Source organism: Rana temporaria, chromosome 3 (assembly GCF_905171775.1).
Source record: "Rana temporaria chromosome 3, aRanTem1.1, whole genome shotgun sequence".
In the NCBI taxonomy this organism is placed as follows: Eukaryota; Metazoa; Chordata; class Amphibia; order Anura; family Ranidae; genus Rana; species Rana temporaria.
In genome coordinates, this window is record NC_053491.1 from 266,368,369 (window position 1) to 266,387,540 (window position 19,172).

General features: G+C 47.5%; 1 protein-coding gene across 1 annotated transcript in view; it reads left to right on the top strand.

Annotated features, from left to right (window-relative positions):
• Positions 1 to 8,401: 8,401 nt before the first annotated feature.
• LOC120932332 (solute carrier family 22 member 4-like) overlaps positions 8,402 to 19,172 on the top strand; it is a 121,196-nt gene continuing 110,425 nt past the window's right edge. Inside the window, exon 1 of the mRNA XM_040344646.1 lies at positions 8,402 to 9,169. Within this exon, the coding sequence (XP_040200580.1) occupies positions 8,777 to 9,169 (393 nt within the window). The 5' untranslated portion in view covers positions 8,402 to 8,776. The remainder of the gene's footprint in view (positions 9,170 to 19,172) is intronic.

Genomic DNA, 19,172 nt, shown 5'->3' on the forward strand with positions numbered 1-19,172 from the left:
TTATTCACCACTGTTTTTTTATATTTTTTGCGATAGACTCAAATAAAATGTCTTTCAATATAAACAATATTTATGGTCGTTACCCTCTGACCGAGAGTGATGTGGATCACATAAACACGCGACAAGACTTACAACATAAATAGACAGTGGGGCAGATTCATCAATAGATACGCCGGCGGATCTCCTGATCCGCCGTCGTATCTGTGAGACCCGACGGTCGGATCTGTGAGATCCCACCGTCGGAGCTATGCGACTGATTCATAAGAATCAGTTCCGCATAGATCTCCCTTGGATCCGACTGGTGTAAGTGACTTACACCAGTCGAATCTTAGGCTGTAATCTCCCGCCGGCCGCTAGGTGTCGTCGCGATTTTTTACCCGTCGCATATGCAAATGAGGAAAACCGCCGATTCACGTCCGTACGCCCGCCCGTCGCTCGTTTTCTACGTCGTTTGCGTTCGGGTTTTTCCGGCGGATAGCTACCCCTGCTTCTATGAGGGGTAGCTAATGTTAAGTATGGCCGACGTTCCCGCGCCGATTTTTAAATTTTCTACGTCGTTTGCGTACCCCGATCGGGAATACCGATGGCTGCAAACGACGTACCCGCCGCAAACAATGACGTCGTAGCGACGTCATTTGGAGCATGCGCACTGGGCTTTTTCGCCCCGGCGCATGCGCAGTTAAATTGGCGCGGGAACGCGCCTGATTTAAATTGTACACTCCTCCTAGCCGCGGAATTTGCATTCCGCCGGGGGGAGTTAGGATCCGACGGTGCAGTTTGCGAGGTAAGTGCTTTATGAATCATGCACTTGCCTCGCTAAATTGCACCGGCGGATCGTAAACCAGGTAGATCTAGCGGATCTAAAGATCCGCAGATCTATATGAATCTGCCCCCTGAAGTGTGCCTTGGTGGTCTGGTCAGTATGCCAAGAAAAGGGGGCATACCCAAGGTAAGTAATGGGTAGTTAATTGAAGAAGGTTATGCTGAGAAGTGCCCTGAAAGAGGGAAGGGTGGGAGGGTGTCGAATGTGATTGAATGCGCAGACTCACGGACATAAGGTGAGCTGGGAAGAGTCGGCCCAGTGATGTGTAGTACCGCACACTAAACTGACAAAGAGCTCAGGCCACCATACTGGCCTTCTTATTTTCTACGTTCTTTTTTTGAAGGAATCTAATAAAATCAAATTTCATCATAAATTTAGGCCAGAATGTATTCTGCTACATGTCTTTGGTAAAAAAAAAAATCCTGGTAAGTGTATGATAATAGGTTTGTGTGAAAGTTATAGGCCCAGATTCACAGAGAGCAGGGCGCACATTACGCCGCCGTAGAGCAAACACTGTACGCTACGCCAACGCAGCGTAGAGAGGCAAGAATTGCATTTAGCAAGCCAGTGCTCCCAACGCTGCGCCAGCGTGGCGTGGGTTCTGAAGGCGCACGTCGGTATAGGTGGAAGTGGGCGTGAACCCATGCAAATGAGGCGTGACCCCATGCAGATGATGGGCCGAGTGCCAGACAGGTACGTATCACGAACTGAGCATGCGCCGTGACGTGGACGCACCCCCATGCGCCTGCTAACAACCACGCCGGCAAAACTGCCTAAGCTACGCCGGATCACTGCGTATGTCGTGAACATAACATACGCCCAGCCAGACACACGTCCAACGCACAATATGCCGGCTTGTATTCCCTGGTGCAGACCTGTGCATGTCTGTTGCTGGGTTGCACCTCCTTAATGGGGAATAACTTTACGCCGGACGTACAACTTACGTGCATATCGCGTAGCATGCGCCGGGCACACGCACGTTCGTAAATCGCCGTATTTCCCTCATTTGCATGTTTGAATGGCTAATCAATGGGAGCAGCCCCATGCGTCCAGCCTAAATGTGCGCCCACCCTACGCCGGTGTGTGCAAGCTACGTCGGCGGGGTGTAGCCTGGTTTTAGGCTCATGTCTGTATGTGGGTCTGGCGCACATTTGCACTTACGTCGGCGTAACTTGTTATACGTCGGCGTAAGTGCTTGGTGAATCTGGGCCATAGTCAACAATCTATGCCAAGTATCATTGAAAATTGATCAATCCTGGACTGACAGTCCAAAGTATTTAGTAAGAGGCATAGTGAGTTTTCTAAAGTTACAATTTTTTGCCCACAATAGTTTGGAAAATTAAGAATATTATTTTTTTCCCCACAAAATTGTCATATTAACAAGTTATATCTCACACATGGCATAGATAAACTTGCAATTACACCCCAAAATACATTCTGGTACTCCTCCTGAGTATGGCAATACTACATGTGTGGGACTTTTTTACGATGTTCAGTGGGACAGATGTTCAGTGGGACAGATGTTTACTGGGACATATGTGGCACAGATGTGTGACAGGTGTTCGTGTTTTGCACAGTTTGGGGACACAGTTTGGGGACATTAGCTGGGTGATCAGTGTGTAAAAAGCTGTTAAAAAACAGCTCATACACACTGATCCCCAGCTCGCAGATACGCTCTCCTTCTGCTGCCTGACTGTGTGAGGAGAAGCAAAACCAGTCACCTGGCAACGGCTCTCTGTTTACTACATGATGGCTGTGATTGGACACAGTCATCCTGTGATCAGGAGGGTCAGTCAGAGAGCCCTCCTGCCGATCTGAGATACGGCGTGACACGCCAGGAACATCCACCCAGGAGGGAGCGCCCACCCACCCGTTTATTAGCAGTGGGCGGGTGGGAAGGCAGCTTCAGAATAACAAAGATGTTTTTTTTTACAAATGATGTGAGCAGACTGCAGTTCCTCTTTATATCTTTAATCCATATCAATCTATCCTCTCATCTCTTTATTGTTACTATTTGCTTGATTCTCACAGCATTATACATCTGATGTCATTATTATTTCCTTGTCATTATTAAGAAGAAACAAATCCAATTATTGAGAAAGAGGTGTCAGTGTAGTCATCCGCTGTCTGACAGCTTACTCCTCCCACAAGTTCCAGCTTCTTAAAAATATTACCTTCTTCCTTATCATCCTGTCCAAATATGTGCAGTGTTATCCACGACGCCTCGTTACATGTCATTCTGTCAGCATGTGCAGTGTAGCCCTCATTGTGCTCCCATTCTTCAAGCTATACTGCCAGGAAACATAAGGTAATGGTGAGACACAAGGGCAGACTGCAGCCTAATGCCTCATACACACGAGCGCTTTTTCCAACAGGAAAACTGCTATGAGAGCTTTTCGTCAGGAATCCCGGCCGTGTGTATGCTCCATCGCAGTTTTTCTGTCGGAAAAACTGCCGGACCAAAAAAAAGATCAGGATCTCTTTTTTTCCCATCAAAAATCTGAGCGGGAAAACAGGTCGTCTGTATGGTTTTCCGACGGGCAGAAAACCGCGCATGCTCAGAATCAAGTATGAGACGGGAGCGCTCTTTCTGGTAAAACTACCGTTCGTAATGGAGACAGCTGAAGGAGCAGGGCATGGATGAGTCACTGGTTGTTAGGACTTCAGCGGGTACCAGCATCCCTGACCTGAAACTGTTACATTTAGCAATAGTAAGTATACCAATGCTTACATTTTTCCACTCTTAAGGCCTCTTTCACACAGTCAGACCGTTGAGGTCCACCTGTCAGTTTTGTCGGCAGACCTGAATGGCCGCTCCATGCAAGTCTATGGAGCGTCGAATGTCAGCTGTGACATGTCCGCTGATTACCGACCCGATCCGCTAAAATCAGACGTATGGCGATACGTTACCATCCATCCATGGCGGATCGGATGAGATCTGCTGAAAACGGACATGCTGTCCGTTTTCAGCAGATCTCTCCATAGGAAACAGCGGCACTCGACAAGCCCCTCCCCGCTCAGTGAGAAGAGAGGGACCTGTCATCCGCCAGCCCAGTGGAATTCAGCGGAGAAATCTCCGTAGCTGAATGAGGGCTAAAGGATAAGTTCACCTTTGCTGCGTAATGATCAGTAAAATACTTGCGTATAGATGCATTTAAATGCGCAAAGATGCATACATAATTTGTTTTTATGATCATTTATCTTTCCCCTTTGTTTAGACCTAATTTACATGCTTACAAACACGTATACCCAGATAGCAAGCAATTGTGCTGCAAGTTTGAAAATGACTTACTAAGCTATTGCTAGACTTGGCAGGCTTCACAAGTTTTTTGTAGAATTATAGCAAGTCCGCATCACATGACTCTAGATCAACTTTCTTTGCAAACATTCTGCAAAGTTCTGGTTCAGTTATGTTGTGCAATAGTCATCCCACCACAGGGGTCACTGTGGCTGAATTTTCATGCTGTAGACTTGCAGAGCTCTTGATGTAGACTCACTACTGCATCTTTGCTCTTGCTAGAGACTTTCCACGCGAATTTGCTACAAACTAACTGAAAAAGTGTCAACTAGAACTTGTGCTTCAAGTGCTCTGCAAGTGTACAACTTTCCAGTGAAAATATGCATCAAGTTAAATGGCTTACAATTCAACGCTGCCACAAATTTGTGTCCCTGGCATGGGCTGTACAACCCCACAAACAGCCAACCTAATTCCACCCTACCATCACCATCTGGCCAATCATAATAGTTTGAATGGCTGAATTGAAAACCGTGCAGTGGCATTCAGATCCGTAATTAAAAAAACGTGTATGTGTGTGTTTTTTTTTTACGACTGAGTAAATGAAGACTAAAGCTGAAGTTTGGTATCATCTTTTTTAGTTATGTGGTGTGTATCCTATTACCTGTAGGTGTCTCCTTTTTTACAAATCTTCCCCTCCCTACCACTTTATAGCCGCCAGATACTGTCCTTAGCAGCTGTCTTCTAGCGCTGCATAAGACCCCTTTCACACTGAGGGCGTATTGCAGGAGCTATAGCGTTAAAAATAGTGCCTGTAATCCGCTCTCAAACAGCTGCCCCATTTGTCTCCAGTGTGAAAGCCCCAAGGGTTTTCACACTGAAGCGGTGCGCTAGAATGACGGTAAAAAAAGTCCTGCTAGCCGCATCTTTGGATCGGTGAAGGAGCGGTGTGTATATCGCTCTTTCACCGCTGCTGCCCATTGAAAGCAATGCGCTGCTTCAGGGGTGAAAAGCGATCTGCTAGTGGCCGAAATGTGCCGCAAATCCGCCCGTAGCGTCGGCGCTAAAAATAGCGGCATTTTACCACCGATGCTATGGGCGGCTCAGTGTGAAAGGGGTCTAGGTGAACTGCAGTCTCGGCTTTGCAGAAGAGTTGTACTGCCCACCATCCATAAGACACACAGGCCCGGATTCAGAAAGATCAGCGGATCTTTCTGCTGGCGCAACGTATCTCAGATACGTTACGCCGCCGTAACTTTGGGCGCAAGTTCCGTATGCAGAAAGAACTTGCGCCCTTAGTTACGGCGGCGTAACGTATGTGTGGCGGCGTAAGCCCGCCTAATTCAAATGGGGATGTTGGGGGCGTGTTTTATTTAAATTTCACTTGACCCCGCGTATTTGACGTTTTTTGTGAACGGCGCATGCGCCGTTCGTGAAAAAATCCCAGTGTGCATGCTCGAAATTACGCCGCAAAGCCTCATTGGTATCGACGTGAACATAACTTACGCGAAGCCCTATTCGCGAACGACTCACGCAATCGACGTAAAATTTTCAAAACTCGGCACGGGAACGACGGACATACTTAACATAGGATACGCTGCATATACTCCTCATATAGCAGGGGTAACTTTACGCCGGAAACACAAACGACGTAAAAAAAAAGCGCCGGGCAGACGTTGGTTTCTGAATCGGCGTAACTACCTAATTTGCATATTCTACGCGGAAGTCTAGGGAAGCGCCCCTAGCAGTCAGCGTAAATATGCAGCCTAAGATACGACGGTATAAGACACTTGCATCAGCCGGATCTTAGGGAAATCTATGCGTAACTGATTCTATGAATCAGTCGCATAGATAAGGCGCCCCGCACTCAGAGATATGACGGCGTATCAGGAGATACGCCGTCGTATCTCGTTTCTGAATCCGGGCCACAGAGTGCAGCTTGGACCTGCCCCCAGCTCCGTCCACACTGGCTGTGATTGACAGCAGGGAGACTCACTGCTCTCGTGCACATTTCTGGATCGGGGTCAGGCTCCAGTAAGTATTCAGGAGGGCTGGGGAGGAGCCTCTTGCAGAAGTTTTTTTTTTTTTTTACCTTAAAGTGATTGTAAAGCCTCAAGGTTTTTCTGTGCTGCAGCTCCCACCAGATCCCCCTTTTTCTTACCTGAGCCTGATCTGATCCAGCCCTGTGTACAAGCATAGTGGCTCCAGTTGCTGTGTCTCTCCTCATTGGCTCCCGCTGCTGTCAATCAAATCCAGTGACATGGGAGCCGGGGGCGAGGCTGAGTCCCACTGTCTGTGTCAGCAGGACTTGGGAGTTTGCTCGCACGTGTGCCAATTTCTCTGAGGGCACCCCCTGAAGAGGAGGGGCTTGGAGCGCCAGCGGGGGACCCCAGAAGAAGAGGATTGGGGCTGCTCTGTGCAAAACAATTGCATAGAGCAGGAAAGTATAGGCATGTTTGTTACTTAAAAAAATTAAGGTTTGCAAGTCTTTTAAAAAAAATTGTATTGCTCTCAATAGGTGAGCGTTGATATATATGTGACTCAGGTTTGTTTGGTGCGATTTTGGCCCCAAAGAATATGTAAACCACGTCCAAGTAGCACTACATAATCGTACTGAAATCTGGCTAAAATGCGGATTGCTTCAGTGTGAACCTAGCTTAAAGATTTATTTTAATACAGTAAAACCTTGGTTTGAGAGCGTTTTGCAAGACAAGCAAAATGTTTTAATACATTTTGCCTTGATATACAAGCGATGTTTTGATATAAGAGTAGTGTCGTGTCACAACTGAGTATAAAAAAGAAGAGAGGAGCCTCTATTGCTGGCAATACACTATACGAAAAATCGGTCGAAATTCGATCGTTCAGACAGTTTGTGCGTTTTTCGAACAGTTAACGGGCACAAAATCGATAATCGTTAGGACGTTTTTGAGCCAAAAAAACGAAGGACAAGTTTGGAAATTTTCTGCCGAACAAGGTTAATGTGTTTCCCGTACGAACTTTCTGCACTAGGTATATGTAAAAAAAAAAAAAACATTTTTTTTTTTATTTATGTCCACTGAACGATTTATCGGTCATTACATGATGGCACTATCGTTTGCGCTCACGGCCGAACGTTCGTTTTTTGAAAGTTCGTAAAAAAAATTTGTAGAGTGTATGGCCAGCATTAGTGTAGCAACTTAGTTACATTTAATGAAGGTACAACATTTAGCAACTTATTGTAAGGCCTCGTACACACGACCGAGAAACTCGACGGGCGAAACACATCGTTTTGCTCGTCGAGTTCCTTGTGAAGCCGTCGAAACTCGACAAGCCAATTTTCTCCATTCCTGTCAAGGAAATAGAGAACATGCTCTCTTTTTGGCTCGTCGAGTTTCTCGACAGTTTCCTCGACGAAAATGTACACACGACCGGTTTCCTCGGCAAAAAAATATCTCCCAGCAAGTTTCTTGCTGGTTTTTGCCGAGAAACTTGGTCGTGTGTACGAGGCCTTACACTTAGGCCCCGTACACACGACCGAGTTTCTCGGCAGAATTCAGCCAGAAACTCGATCGGAGCTGGATTCTGCCGAGAAACTCGGTCGTGTGTACACTTTTCAGCGAGGAAGCCGACGAGGAACTCGTCGGGCCGAAAAGAGAACATGTTCTCTATTTCCTCGTTGTTCAATGAGGAAAGTCGGCCCGCCGAGATCCTCGGCGGCTTCACACAGAACTCGACGAGGAACTCGATGTGTTTGGCACGTCGAGTTCCTCGGACGTGTGTACGGGGCCTAGAGGCGCCTCTCTATACCCTGTAAAAAAAAAAAATGCTTTGATATAGTGCTTTGGATGTTTCTGGAACGAATTATGCTCGCAAACCAAGGTTTTACTGTATTACCAACCAACCACACACAGTAGGTATGCATGCTCTCTACAACCATCATATACAGGTAAGTCATTTGAGTATACAGCTGTAAAAGATCCAATATTCAAACAATGCTTTTCAAATCCTTTCACAAACTCCATGCCAGGAGCAAAAAACAAAATGTCTAGGTTCACTGACCCTCAATGAAACTGGCAGAGTTGCCCATAAATTGAAATGAATTGACTGCTGGGCACTGTACATAACAAGCAGCTTCGGCTGTGTACAGAGCGATGGCAGCTCTGAGGAGAGAGAGCTTACATAACAGAAGCACAAGCAGACGAACACAGTACATGTAAGCAAGCAGGGTGGCAGGGAGGGAGGGGGTTAATGATTTATTTGCAGGCAGCATGGCAATGACACAAATGAGACGTTGAGCAGTGAAGTGGCGGGCGGCTAACGAGTTAAGGACTTTGTGTTTTGTAAGAGGAGTGAATATGCTGTGTCATTAGACAGGTGGGAGGAGAGAGATGCATGCCACCCACCCCAGGGAGGGGACCATTTAACCACCCAGGGACATGATGGCTGAGAGATCACAGAGAACTGACACTTTCTTTATTGCCTGGGGTGAGACTGGAGCTGCATGAAGATAGGATGCCCAGATTACCCGAGCCACCTAGCAATGTGAGAAGTGTGCACATAATTCTCTGTGTTGTGTAACTGAATGGGAGGCTGCATTCTTCCCCTTCTAGCAACTCCTTCATAGTCTTAGTACATTTAATGACTTTACTAATAGCATGAAGCAGTCCTGGTGATCAGATCTTTTACCCCTAGTCCAAGGGAAGGTGCCCTGTAACTACCCCTCCAACACCAATTCAACCATGCTTGATTATGACCAAGCCATCTCTTTCCTGGGAGAGTGGGGGCCCTACCAGCTTATTGTCTTTTTCTTGCTCAGTGCCAGCACCATTCCCAACGGCTTCAATGGCATGTCTGTGATGTTCCTGGCAGCCACCCCTGAGCACCGGTGCCGTGTACCGGAAAATGCCAACCTGAGCCTGGCATGGAGGAATGTCAGCATCCCCTGGGAGGAGAAGGATGGGGCTCTGGTACAGAGCAGGTGCTGGAGATACAAGCTGGAAACCCTGAGGAACTTCTCTGATGTGGGGCTTCTTCCTGGACTACATATCAATGTCAGTGACTTAGAGAAGGAGAAGTGTCTGGATGGATGGGACTATGACCAGGACATCTATCACTCCACTGTCATCACTGAGGTGAGTGTGTCCATCTACATTTTCTGAGCTTTGCTGTGTTCCATACTAGTTGTGTAGTATAAGTAGTGTAACCATTGTAAGCAAGGTGTCACTAGCATTTTAATATGGTACCTGGTGGTTCTGCCATGACGGTTCATCTTCAGTCACTTCTTATGGAATGTGCTCCTGCATTGTAAGGCAGCCCATAGATGATTTGATTTTCTTTCCTTTCAACTATGAAGGAAGGAAAGAAAATCCCCTAATCCCCCCCATCAACATAGTCAGTGCTGATGGGGGAATGTCTCCTGCGATGCTATTGTGTTCTGTGGACCTTCCTAGCAGGGAGAATACAATGATTACTGCTACTGGTTATAGCCACCGCCAGTAATCGTATATATATAAAAAGTCCAGCAGGCTGGTTGTACGCAAGACGATTGACGGATTGTCTTGGGTACAATTAGTGTGCCCATACATGGATTAAGTCTCGGTTTGGCTCCTGCGATGCTATTGTATTCTGCCAGCATGGGCACAGGGGACCTTCCTAGAAAGCCAAGACGATTGACGGATTGTCTTGGGTACAATTAGTGTGCCCACACATTAATTAAATCTCGGTTGGCTCCTGCGATGCTATTGTATTCTGCCAGCAGGGGCACAGGGGACCTTCCTAGAAAGCAGAATACAATGATTACTACTACCAGTTATAGCCACCGGCAGTAATCGTATATAACAAGTCCAGCAGGCTGGTTGTATCCAAGCCAATCGACGGATTGTCTTGGGTACAATTAGTGTGCCCATACATGGATCAAATCTCAGCTGGCCCCTGCCGAGCTAGATGAATTTTGATCCATGTATGGCCAGTTTAAAGCGGAGGTCCACCTGAATTTGTTTTAAAAAAAAACACTTACCTGTCCAGCGCACCCGCAATGTCGGCAGACGAGGACGAGCAATCGCTCGTCTCTCAGGATGCTGCCGCCGCAATCCTCAGTGAGGGAATCAGGAAGTGAAGCGTTGCGACTTCCCTCACTGCGCGGTTCCCTACTGCGCATGCGCGAGTAGCGAGGCGCACCGTCACTGGTCTCCGCTCTCTCCTGGGACCAGTGTATTTCCCAGGCGACAGCGGGGGGGGGGGCTGGGTTGGCGCCGGACGTGGTGTAGACTCCCGCAGATAATGCAGGAGTCTATGCCCGGAAGTGGGTGCAAAGGTATCAGCACCCCCCTCCCCCTGAAAGGTGCCAAATGTGACACCGGAGGGGGGGAGGGTTCCGTCCGAAAAGCGGAAGTTCCATTTTTGTGTGGAACTCCGCTTTAAGGCTGGGTTTACACCATTGTGAATTGGATGTGGCTTCCTAGCATATAATTCACAATAGCAGGAGATTTTGACCATCTCTCTATGGAGGTGGTTAACATATTTCCGCTGCAGCTCTGGTGCAACATTGCACAGGAGCTCTGTACGTCTTTTGGCCAATTTCAGGTCCGAATTCAGCCAAAATTTGGTTTAAAATCGGACCTAAAAACAGTAAACCAGGACGCACCAGACCCCTGTTGGGGACTGCATGCGGCGATGGTGTGAACCCAGTCTAACTTTTCATGCTTCCCTGATTGATAAAAACAAAGCTGCGGTGCAAACACGTATTGCACAGACATGATCCACCATTTCTATCAAGGATGTTTGCTCTGAGCAATCAACTCAGCCTGCTCTGAGATGCTGGAGCATGTGCTTGTAGACAGGAAGTGGCTGAAAGGAGCTAAAGGAGATCAGCAGCACTGAGATTCAAAAAAGAATGAGAAATGTACAAAACACATTATATATATATAAAAAAACGTGTACAGTTTGGTTTCTATGGAAATGTAATGCTACATGACATATTGCTGATTGGTAGGCAGTTCAAGAGGAAACGTGTTTATTAAACAATACACAATGCATGTACAATTATAATCAAACATTACAAATATTGTTCTTTAAATAGATTTTCAGGCTTGGTTGCAGGGCTCAAGTCCTGCAGTTACGCGTGGGAACGGAGTTCCTGCACTTTTTTCACAGCAGGAACTCAGTTCCCTTTGCAGGACTAGAGCAGCTGAGAGCGCCTGAGCCAATCCTTCACTAAGCGGCGATGCCCAGCTCGAGTCACTGTCAGGAGCAGGCGCACCTTAGTAATCCTTTATGTTACTGTCCGCTTCCTGTATATCAGTGTTTCTCAATTCCAGTCCTCAGGCCCCCCCAACAGGTCAGGTTTTCAGGATTTCCCTCAGATGAAAAGGCTGTGGTGATTACTAAGGCAGTGAAACTGATCAAATCACCTGTGCAAAATAATGGAAATCCTGAAAACCTGACCTGTTGGGGGGGCCTGAGGACTGGAATTGAGAAACACTGCTGTATATGGATTCATTGGGTAGTGTATTCCGTCACTTCCTCGATGTCGCAATGTCTCCTGGGAGCTTTTGTCATTGTTCCCAGGAGACATTGCAGAGGTCTGCCGCGAGTTATCGCGGGATTTAGAAAGAACTTGCAGTTAAGTAATTATGCATATGAGCTTATCATTTTTTTTTTTTTGGTGGGGGAGTGGATCTTGGGTGGGAGTTTGCATATTGCAGATATAGTCCATGTAACATGATTTCCTATTGAGCACATTCTAGAGCAAATCTGTATAGGTGTGAATCAAGCCTCAGGGTGGCTATATTAACTCCTTCACAGCATCTATGGATGAGAGACCCTTGGACAGCTGCATTATCAATCAGTGGAAAGAGTTGTGTTAGATAAATAGACTGGCCATACATTATACAATTTTCTTATTACATTTTCCTTTAGATTTACCAAAACGGTATAATATGAGGTCAAACTGAAACACTTTCAATGTGAATGCAATAGCAATCAGGCAGGCTCTTGCACTACATAGTTGAAGGTAAATCTAAAGAAAATGGTATAGTGTATGGCCAGCTTAATAGATCTCCTAGATGGTCTTTACATTATTAGTAACTAACAATGTAAAGCAAAACTTCTGCTAACATAAATAAATAATGGCTGATCATTGTAAACACTGCTGTCAATATTAAAGCTGATTTCCATGTTTGGTGAAGTTTTTAACCAAGCCAGTCTTAGTCTCCATTCACATCTAGGTTACAAAACGCCCGACGCCGGACGCTTGTGCCGCTAGAGGGGGAAATTCCCATTGCTGTCTATGGAGATGGTTCACATCTCATAGACGCCGAAGAATTGAAAAAAATTTGAAAAAATAAAAATAAAAAAATACACTATCCGCGGCAAAATACGTTTCGCGTACGCGGCGTTGCTTGTCGCGGAGATGTGAATTGAGCCTTAAAGGAGTTGTAAAGGAAAACATTTTTTTGCCTAAAATGAATGTCTGCAAGGTAGACAGACAGAATAGTGAAATGATTCTGTTAAAAAACGAGTAAATACCTATTAAATTCCTTCATCTATATCACCTCCAGCATTCTAGTTTCTGTTCTCTCATTCACTTCCTGGTTTGCGGTGCTCGTTCATGTAAGAACTACATTTCCCAGTATGCATTGCAACACACTGAGTAATTCACATCTCCTTGAAGTCTCTAACATGTAGAGAGCGTCCTGCCACACAGATGTAGTTCCCAGGAGGGGGTGAGCACGTCACTGACCACCGCAGTAAAGCCTCCCGTCACTATAGTGAGTAACAATCAGACAAGCAGGAAGTGAACAGAACAGAGAGGAAATAGAGCAACTTCTGAGCGAAAAAACAAACAATGAGGAAGTGAAAAGAGGAATGTCTGCAGGTAAAGGATGCTTATTATGAAAACATTTTTTTTCCCTTTACAACCCCTTTAACAAACTATTTACTATATGCAGTGGCTGTGTGCGCTTCCAGTATAAGCTGTATGTAGCCTCATCTACATGCAGTATACAGCCAGGGCTGGTGCAAAGATTTTTGACACCCTAGGCCACAGGAATCATGGCACTCGCCCTCCTCTGGTCCTCCTCCAGACCATTACTTCCTGCTTTTAAGCAATGCATCCAGTTTCTTTTCAGCAGCAGCTTAAAGGGGAGGTTCACCCTAAAAACGACTTTCCCTTAATACACTGGCCCCCCACATTACAATACGATTATGCCTATTAGTTTTTTTTTGATGCTGTACATACCTTCATACAGCTATTCACCCGTGGCTTCCGGGTTGCGAGTCCCGCGGGAGTGGGCGTTCCTAACATGCTGGTGATTGACGTTTTGCCAAAAAACAAGCTCCCCCCCGTCGCGTAAGCCGCGGCACGATTGGCGAAAGGAGCCGAACGGCGAGTCGGCGATATACTGCGCCTGCGCATCGCCGTTCGGCTCCTTTCGCCAATCGTGACGCGGCTTACGCGACGGGGGGGAGCTCGTTTTTTGTCAAAACGTCAATCACCAGCATGTTAGGAACGCCCACTCCCGCGGGACTCGGAACCCGGAAGCCACGGGTGAATAGCTGTACGAAGGTATGTACAGCATAAAAAAAAACCTAATAGGCATAATCGTATTGTAATGTGGAGGGCCAGTGTAATAAGAGAAAGTCGTTTTTAGGGTGAACCTCCCCTTTAAGGAAAGTAGGGTGTGCTGTGATGTAATGGAGAGTGGGGGACTCAACTTCTGATGGTGGGGTGGCTCTTAACATCTAATGTAAGGGGAGAGGATGCGCTGAACATCTAATCTTACAGATACAATCGGCCCTTTTGAGGGCAATCCTAATGCTGATGCAGCCCACTATGAAATTGAGTTTGACACCCCTGCCCTAGGCGAAACCTCATTTTGCCCCCCCCCCCCCCCCGATCCATCCCTGACCCCCCCTTCTTTGCCCTGCCCATGTATGTCCCCCACTTTTTAATGAAGTGCCCATCAAATGCAATCTCACCAGTGCCCATCAAATGCAATCTCACCAGTGCCTATCAAACGCAGCCTCACCAGTGCCCATCAAACGCAGCCTCATCAGTGCCCATTAAATGCAGCCTCACCAGCGCCCATCGATACAGCCTAACAGTGCCCATTAACGAATGTTTGCTTGCTTCCATTTATTCAGGAGTCGGGACACAAACACAATCCTCTGCCGCTGCTGCACCTCTATGTGCTTTCTGCAGAGAGAAGAGAGTAGGAACATCAGTGGGCAGGCGCCCTAGGCAGCAGTGTGCCCTAGGCGGCTGCCTAGTTTGCCTAGTGGTAGCACCGTCCCTGTATACGGCACAGTATACTGTAACTATGGCCAAATTAAAAAGAAATTACATATGATACAGCCTGTCAATACCATTAACACAGCAGTCTTTGTTTGTCTGTTTCCCCCTTGTATCACAATTTATTACAAAACAAAATAAATCTAAATGGTGAGCAGCTACAAAAACCAATTGACAAATGGAAAGTGACAAACAGAACATGTAAAAATGTAAACCATAAATAAAGATCACCAAGTGAATGATGTGTTATCAAAAACTGTATCAATAAATATTAAATATGAAAGTCCAAAAAAAATGTGTGTAAACTAGAAAAAGCTTGATTGATGTATACATCTAGGTAGATGATTCCTAGATCAGCAAAACCATGAGATATTTCCACACTTGAACGTGATGCACACTTGTGAAAGAAACCGCCACCAATAATGCAGAGGCTTACCGGAAGTGTTGAACCCTAAAAAGCATACGCTTAAAGGGTCAACAAGGCTGTATCAATGGGTGTATCAATACAGGACTAGATCTTCACAGGGCAAAAGGCAGCAAGTCCACCAATCGAATGGAGAAGACGTGTAGTGCTTGAAGATAATGACCCACAGACGGTCAAACCATAAACCTGATGTAATGGAAAAGAGTGGAACAGAAGAAGCACATCGTGTAATACTGTAGGCAATGAGTGTTTAATAATGGTTGGAAACACTTACATGAAAGTGGAAGGAAATAGCTTTGATCAAATGTGCGTGGCAGCAGTGGAGTCTCCCGACGCGTTTTGCAATATGTTGCTTCGTCTGGGGTATACCTCCACTGTTGCCAATCTTGCTTAAATGTGCAATCTGACCCTGATCTCAGGAACACCCCCGGGAGCTCGTCCAATCAAAGACCACTTCCGGGTTAACCTTAGGAGAAACAAAGCTGTATCTACAAACCCCTTATAAAATTTAAAACCTAATACAAGAAAAGGGGAAGAATGAAGGGGGACCGATCATAAAATTACAAAAGGTCAGTAGAAGAAAGCAAACAGGGACGCTGATGTGTACACAAAAAACATAAACAAACCTAAATTCCGCATCGCGGGCCGCGAACAATCGCGCACAGCGATGCGTCATTACAACATCACATGACGCGTCACATGAGGCGTAATCCCTCATCCCCTCATTCGTGCGCGTCATATGCTCCATCTCTAACATGCGAAAGAGATGTTCGCCTTCACGGCTCACGTGATCCCAAAATGCCTAATTAAAACAATGGGAACTGTAAAATATATTTAATATAATTTAAAATTATCTACATATTTATATAAAAAAGGGGGAATATCATCTAAATATAATTATGAGCAATAGGATATTGAACCAATACCAAGGATTATGTGACTAGGCTGCTAGGAGGATACCCAAATAAGGCAAAGCTCATGTTGGGTCTCTGAAATGACTAGCCCAAAAAGGATTTCAAACCAACGTCTAATTGGATATCCATAATGGATCCAAAAAGGTCATGTAAAAACCCTACATGGTAATCCCCTATTGGACGAACCCCCTATGGGGACAAAAATACATTTGTGTATAAACATTGAATATTACAAAAAAGGATATACACAATAAAGAAGGATAAAACATAAAATAAAATAACATAACATAAAAAGGGAAAGGGGGATACCCACGGATGGGGAGATAAATATACAGCATTTTGCAAAAATTAATATCGACTCTAAGATTTGTTGATAAATGTCCCACTCAACATTGAGGCCTGATGGCGTATGCGTTCTCAACTCATAGATCCAGAAGGTCTCGAGCTGAGACACACCTCTAGTCTTGGGACTGCCCCTCCATGGGGGGGATAAACTGGTCGATGATTAAAAATTGTGTACCTGTTGGGTTGCTGTCTGGCCACTCGGTCACTTCTGCGGGTGGCAGAAGTGTATACCACCCCCCTCCTATTGTCGCTGCCTTTCCCGGACTCTCCTGTTCCATTGACATCATTGCTCTCTCTCTCTCTATACTGGAAACCAGGAGCGACAAGTAGTTTGTCACTTCCGGCTCCGCCCATTTGTTTACCTGGCAGCCAGTGGCAAGAAAAGCAGCTGATCAGACCGATCTGTGTCTGATTGGCTGCATGGGAAGCTAAAGAAGAGATTTGGGGTTTCATAGACCCCAGATCTCTAAATAAAGAGGACATGTCATGGCTCATGCTGTCACAAGGGATGTTGTTCACTTCCAAAGCCAACCAGCTGCCGTTATTCAGATGGCCGGCGCTCACCAGGGGGCCGGCCATCTAAAATAGTGGGCAGCGGCGACAATACATAGATTCATGCAGTGCATGAATCTATGTATTGTTTTTCAGTGGCGGTGCAGGAGCGAGAGGGGGCGGCACTCCTGCACCTTCTATGGACGCACTGCCACTTGGGGGACCACCTTCTGCAGAAAAAATACACTAAGGTAAGGGGGGTAGGTTACTGATATAAGGGGGAAACCTTTATATCAGTGCCCCCTTACATTACCGTATTCACTCCCCCTTACATCAGTGACCCCCCCCTTCAGACTGGCCTAGCGGTGCTGTCACTGACCTCCTCTCAGGTGCACCGTGCAGGGCTTAGTCAGTTGGCTCCAGCTCGGTGGCTCTGGTTTTAACCTATAGTCTCCTCTCCACAGTCCACACACGTCTGACTTCTCCCAGGACCCCTATCCAGGCGGTGCTCCCACTCTTGACTCCTCTCCAGACTCCCTCAGAGACTGCAGACATGATACAGGAGATGGTCAGAGACTGCAGACATGATATAAGAGCTCAATGCAGTCTCACCAGTGCCCATCAAATGCAGCCTCATCAGTGCCCATCAAATGCAGTCTCACTGTGCCCATCAATGCAGCGTCACTGTGCCCACCATTGCAGCCTCACAGTGCCCATCATTGCAGCCTCACTGTGCCCATCAATGCAGCTCTACTGTGGCTGTGAATGCAGCCTCACTGTGCCAACCATTGCAGCCTCACTGTGCCCACCATTGCAGCCTCACTGTGCCCACCATTGCAGCCTCACTGTGCCCATTATTGCAGCCTCACTGTGCCCATTATTGCAGCCTCACTGTGCCCATCAATGCTGCTTTACTGTGCCTGTGAATGCAGTCTCACTGTGCCTGTGAATGCAGTCTTACTGTGCCTGTGAATGCAGCCCCATGTCCCAATCTGTAGTCCCTGTCTGTGGGAAGGTGTGTTGTTGATGCTCGGTATGGTACCATGCCAGCAGGATATCCATGATGGCCAGCAGCAGGCAGGGTCTGTTCTCGTTTTTGCATGGGGACCGTGCTCCCTCCTGAGGATCTGTTTGCTGTGAGATGGAGTGGTCCCTGTCCACCTGCACCTTCAGCCGTCCTCATTTTCCGGCCCCAGTCAGCCTGTCCTCTGGTCCTGGGGAAGTGAGAGCACCGGGTGGGAGCTGGAGAGAAGAGGGAGCGGAAATCACTGGCGGGGTTGGAGAGCACATGGGTGGGAGCAAAGAGCAGGGGGGAGTGGAGATCACAGTGGTGGGGAGCAGACAGCGCTGGGGGGGGGACTTGAGAGCACTGGGAGGGAGCCAAAAAGAACAGAAGTGGAGAGCATGGGAGGTTGAGAGCACTGGGGGGGGCTGGAGAGCACTGAGGGGGCTATGAGTGTGATGGGGGGGTGAAGAGCACTGGGGGAGCTTGAGAGCACTCGGGAGGCAGAAATAACAGGGGTGGAGAGCACGGGGGCTGGAGAGCACTGGCGGGTACAAAGAGCAAGGGGGAGTGGAGAGCACTGGGGGGTGGAGAGCAATGGGGGGAGCTTGAGAGCACCAGTAGGGGCCAGAAAGAACAGGGGTGGACAGCACATGGGTGGGGGCAAAATGCAGGGGGGAGCAGAGAGCACTGGTGGGGTTGGAGAGCACATGGGTGGGGGCAAAATGCAGGGGGAGTGGAGAGTACAGGGGTGGGGAGCGGAGAGTGCTGGGGGGAGCTTGAGAGCACTGGAGGGGGTTCCAAAAAGAACAGGGGTGGAGAGCACGGGGGGTTGAGAGCACTGTGGAGAGCTGGAGAGCACTGGGGGGGGGGGGAGAAAGAACAGGGGGTGGAGAGCACTGGGGGGAGGGGGCGAGAAAAAACAGGGCTGGAGAGCACTTGGGGGAGTGGTGAGCACTGGGGGAGTGAAGAGCACTGGGATGGTGGCTAGAGAAGGATGGGGAGAGCTGGAGAGCAGGGGGGCAGAAAGAACAGGGGTGGAGAGGAGTGTGGTGGGGGAGGCGAGCACTGGGGGGAGCTAGGGAGCACAGGGGAGGGGCTGGCAAAAGAAGTTGGATAAGAGGATCGGCAGAGGGCCGCATAAAGAGGGATTGAGCTTTCTATAATACGCCATGCAGCCGCTAAATGCTTCATTCTCCTCCTCTCCCTCCTGCAAGCATTCGGCGGCTGCATGGAGGACTATAGAAAGCAAATTTTCTCTATATGCGGCTCCCCTGCCGATCCTCCTATCCAGGCACACACACTGTACAGGCGGGCATCTCCTCCTGTGTATCACAGAGCTGGTTGGGTCTGTGTTTGTCAGGAAAGGTTCTATCTGCTGGTGCTATTTACTATCTGGGACGCAGTACTGGTCTCTACCAGCAGATGGACCTCGGAAGTGTGGAGCAGACTACCGTTACTGCGCTCAGGTGTGACCTGAACTCAATCACCACACCTCTACAAATACCCGGCGAGCTCAAGCCGACCTCGCCCTGGTATCTTTATACCTTTCTGACCTGAAGCCTGACCCTGCTAGCCTGTCCCCGCTTCCTATCCCATCCTGGACTCATCCTCACCCATCTGACATCCCACGTGTATGACCTCGGCCTGGCTTGTTTATGAATAC